Source organism: Triticum aestivum, chromosome 7D (genome assembly GCF_018294505.1).
Source record: "Triticum aestivum cultivar Chinese Spring chromosome 7D, IWGSC CS RefSeq v2.1, whole genome shotgun sequence".
Taxonomy (NCBI): Eukaryota; Viridiplantae; Streptophyta; class Magnoliopsida; order Poales; family Poaceae; genus Triticum; species Triticum aestivum.
In genome coordinates, this window is record NC_057814.1 from 29,605,201 (window position 1) to 29,609,326 (window position 4,126).

A 4,126-nucleotide genomic window follows, 5' to 3' on the forward strand; every position below is an offset into this window, starting at 1 on the left:
GTATTGCATGTGTATTGGAGTTGTGGCCCACCTCCTAGTCTTGTATAGGTCAAGCAGAGGACCTCCTTTGTATTATATATACGTGCACCAGCACCCCATCAATACGTCGATTGTATTGCAAACTTTCCCGTCTACAACCTTTGTCCACACGGAGCACAACCGCCGCCTTCTTCTCTGCTCGCGCGGCCCCGCGCGCTCGCAGGGATCCCTGGGTTCCGCTTCACAGCTGTCCCGGACGGCCTGCCCCCGTCCGAGGAGGACGCGTCGCAAGACATGGTTGCCCTCTTGTCCACCATGGATGCCTTCGTTCCTCCCTTCAGGAACCTCGTGTTCGATCTCCCGCCTGTGACCTGGGTCATCTTCGACATGGAGCACGTCTTGTATGCGGCCAAGGAGATGGGCCTTCCCTGTGTCACCCTCTGGACAATGAGCGCCTGCGCCTTCTTGGCGTTCCACCAATGTCAGTCGCTTGTCGATATGGGCATTGTCCCGCTCAAAGGTAAGCCAAGATATCTCTTCTCTATATGCAGCGATTAATCCAGTTATTTTGCTATGAAAATCAGTCTTAATCCTTATGCTGGATTTGCTACTATTAAGTGGAATGATAAATTAATTCTTTCTTTGACAAACAGAGGCTGAGCACCTAAAGAATGGATACCTGGACAACACGGTCCTGGACTCGGTGCCGGGGATGCCCAAAGACGTTCGCGTCAGAGACTTCCCGAGCTTCATCCGCACCACCGACCTTGACGATGCCATGCTTAAGACCTTGCTGCGCTCAATGGCATGCTACAGGACCACCCCATCCGCCATGATCTTCAACACCTTCGATGACATAGATCATGAAGCCATTGCGGAGATGTCTACCAGCCTGCCACCGATCTATGCCGTGGGGCCATTGCCGCAACTCCTCGGTCAAGTCTCTGGTAGTGTGGTTGACACATTGGAATCAAACCTTTCCAAGGAGAACAACTCCTTCCTAGAATGGCTCAATGGTAAGCGGCATGGCTCAGTGGTGTATGTGAGCTCTCGGAGCATAACAACGCTAACGAGCGAACAACAAATAGAGTTCACATGAGGTTCAGCAAACAGTCGACAAGAGTTCCTGTGGGTGATCAGAAATGACCAAGTGAACAATGGCGACGGCAATGCCCCGGCTTCTATTCTGCCACCGGAATTCTTGGAGGAGACGGAGGAAAGGAGTTACGTGACGAGCTGGTGTCCACGAGAGGAAGTGCTTCAAGACGAGGCGGTTGGCGCATTCTTGACACATTTTGGGTGGAACTCGGTTTTAGAGAGTATGAGCACTGGGGTGCCAATGTTCTGTTGGCCATTCGGCGCCGACCAGTTTACGAACAAGCGGTATGTTTGCTCTGAGTGGCGTGTTGGGCTGGAGATCAGCGACAACGTTGAAAGAAATGAGGTGAAGGAGGCCATCATAGAAATGATGGAAGGGGACAAGGGAAAAGAATTAAAAACAGTGGCGATGGAATGGAAGGAGAAGTCAACCGTTGCTGCACTGCCAGGTGGATCCTCTTGGGTAAATCTAGAGAAGGTTGTCAATGAGGTGCTTCTTGTGACTCCTACCAAGAGGGTCACGGAATATGAGTAGATTCAGGTTTGTCTACATTGGTAATAAATTGATGCAAATGAATATATGTCTCGTTGTGATCTATTCAATGTCGAAATTTAAATTGGATGTTCATTGTTAAAGATAACGAACACAGATTATTCATCGAATTTCCTTGTCTGAACTCTGAACTGGCCAGGCCATGCCAATGTATAAAACGGTGTATGTATTCTTGAGATAAATTTCACGATGCTTTTAGTAGTTTATTCACTACTACCTTTTTGTGTCGCCTCAAAACTCAACGATGCCAGTTGACTATCACCATCACTTCACTGACTAAAAAGACAAAATGACCGCAACACTTGTTATAGAAAAGCAAATTATCGAGTGTGGGGCCACTCCTGTGGTGCATAGCGAGGCACATAGAAAAGTAGCCATGGCTTGAGCGCATAGGGGACACTAATTGTGTGCATCGATGGGCTGCTTTTAGAGTCTCGCACCCTAAACCAGGTTTGTAGTGCTAGACATGTTTGGCTCTTGTTAATGATTCCCATCATATTTACAAGAGACAAGTGACACATATCACAACTAATGTTGTCTTATGATGTAAGCAGTACGAGTTAATATCACCATGAGTACATTAACTTGCACGGCAGTAATAGACCCATACAAAAACTCAAAACCAGAAACCTGGTCATAGAACTCACAATGCGGTAACAGTTTGTTACAGAACTGTCGAGCGGTTCCCAGATCGGATGCAACATCATCCGGTGCATGCTACCGCGCTCATTCTTCTTTTAGAAAAAACCCTGATTGAACAAATCCTCTAGTGGAGAGATAACCCCACTAGTAGAAAATAGGGCTTTGGTTGGGGCCTGGATAGCCCATTAGTCCCGGTTCTGTCACGAACCGGGACCCATGGGGACATACGTCCCGGTTCGTGCGCCCGGGGGCCGACCGGGCCTCGGGAGGCATTTGTCCCGGTTCTTGTGGACCCATTTGTCCCGATTCTAGGCACGAACCGAGACCAATGGTCCTCGCTCCTGGCCCACAGCTTTAGTCCTGGTTCCAGCCACGAACCGGGACCAATGAGGTGGTTATATATACCCCTCACTGGCGAGCAGAGCACTCCACGCTGCTCTGTTTTTTCTGGCCGGCGAGGGGAGAGCTTTGTGGTGCTCTAGCTCACCTCCTATGCACATGAGGTGTTCGATGAAATGCCCGAGCCACACTAGTTAAGCTTTCTCCTCTCAAAACTCGACCTCCGAGCTCCATTTTTCCCGAGATTTGTCTAGGTTTAGCGGTCCGTCACGTCCCGTCCCCGTCTTCACCGCCGTCGACCGCCCGCGCCAATCTCATCGCCGGCACCACCGCGGTGAGCCTCTTGTTCTTATCTTCTTTCTAAAAGAAAAAAATTCTTACTTCAGATAGATACTTGTCTAATTTTCTTACTTTTATTATTCCTTGTTATTATATAGTGCAATGGTTTTGGTATCCGCCCCCGCCGGCCCTCGTCCTGTCTATGATTCGGATGTGGTATATATTATCTTTTTATAACTATTTGGTTCATTTATTGTTTATGACAATTATGCCGACCAACGTGACATAAATTTTATTTATCTAGGAGGTAGTTGAACCGGAAATTCCAACCGACCCTATTGTCGAGAGGTTAAATTTAGTTGAAGAAGAAAACAATTACTTGAAGGAAAAAATAAAAATATGAGGAGGAGAAGATGATATTGGAGTTGCATGTTGCGGATGTTGTCGATGATCACAAGATCAAGATGGATGCAATGCGCTTGAAGATTAGAAAGATTAGAAAATATGACATTCATACCGAGGCTTGGTATCATTATGCCGTTGGATCAATTGTTACCTTGGTTGTGATTATGATCGCATTTGTTGTTGCATTGAAAGGTTTTACATAGTTTCAATGTATGGTTTAACTAGATGCTCTGGAGAGCTATATGTTGTTTAATTTGAAATATGTATGTACTTTGGTTTTAATGTGATGATGAACTTCTATTAATTTGGTCACTTATCTATCCATGTGAATCTGTAATAGTTTTTGACACACATAATTATATATAATGCACGCATATGAACCGGCAATGGATGTACGGTGACAGACACACCTCTGAGTACATTAAGGGCCTGCATAATTTTCTCGAAGTGGCTGAGACAAACAAGCAGAATGGTTTTATGTGTTGTCCATGCCCTAACCCTCTCAACTTTTTAGCACATGCTATGTGGGTGAAATGATGATACCATGCCAACTTTCAACCTTTTCAGAGTTCATTTGAAATGCTTTTGAATTTCAGGGTCTTATAGCTCAAAAAATCAGTAAATGCATGAAAAATAACAAATGAAGTCAGAAAGGGTTGAAAATTGATGATGTGGCTTTGAATGGTGCATTTTGAACACACAAAAAGTCTGGAGTTTAAATAAGTTCAAAAAAATGAAATCCCTTTGTAATAGATGAGTTTCCGTATGAAAACCTGATATTTCGAAAGAGATTGTCCGTTTTGTACACGAAGTGCATCTAGTTTTTGCCGT

At 45.6% G+C, this 4,126-nt stretch overlaps 1 protein-coding gene across 1 annotated transcript in view; it reads left to right on the plus strand.

Moving 5' to 3' along the window:
- Positions 1 to 1,612, plus strand: part of LOC123168531 (7-deoxyloganetin glucosyltransferase-like) — a 2,793-nt gene extending 1,181 nt beyond the window's left edge. The window contains exons 3-5 of the mRNA XM_044586414.1: positions 321 to 499; positions 633 to 995; positions 1,086 to 1,612. Coding sequence (XP_044442349.1) covers positions 321 to 499; positions 633 to 995; positions 1,086 to 1,612 — 1,069 coding nt within the window. The remainder of the gene's footprint in view (positions 1 to 320; positions 500 to 632; positions 996 to 1,085) is intronic.
- Positions 1,613 to 4,126: the final 2,514 nt, after the last annotated feature.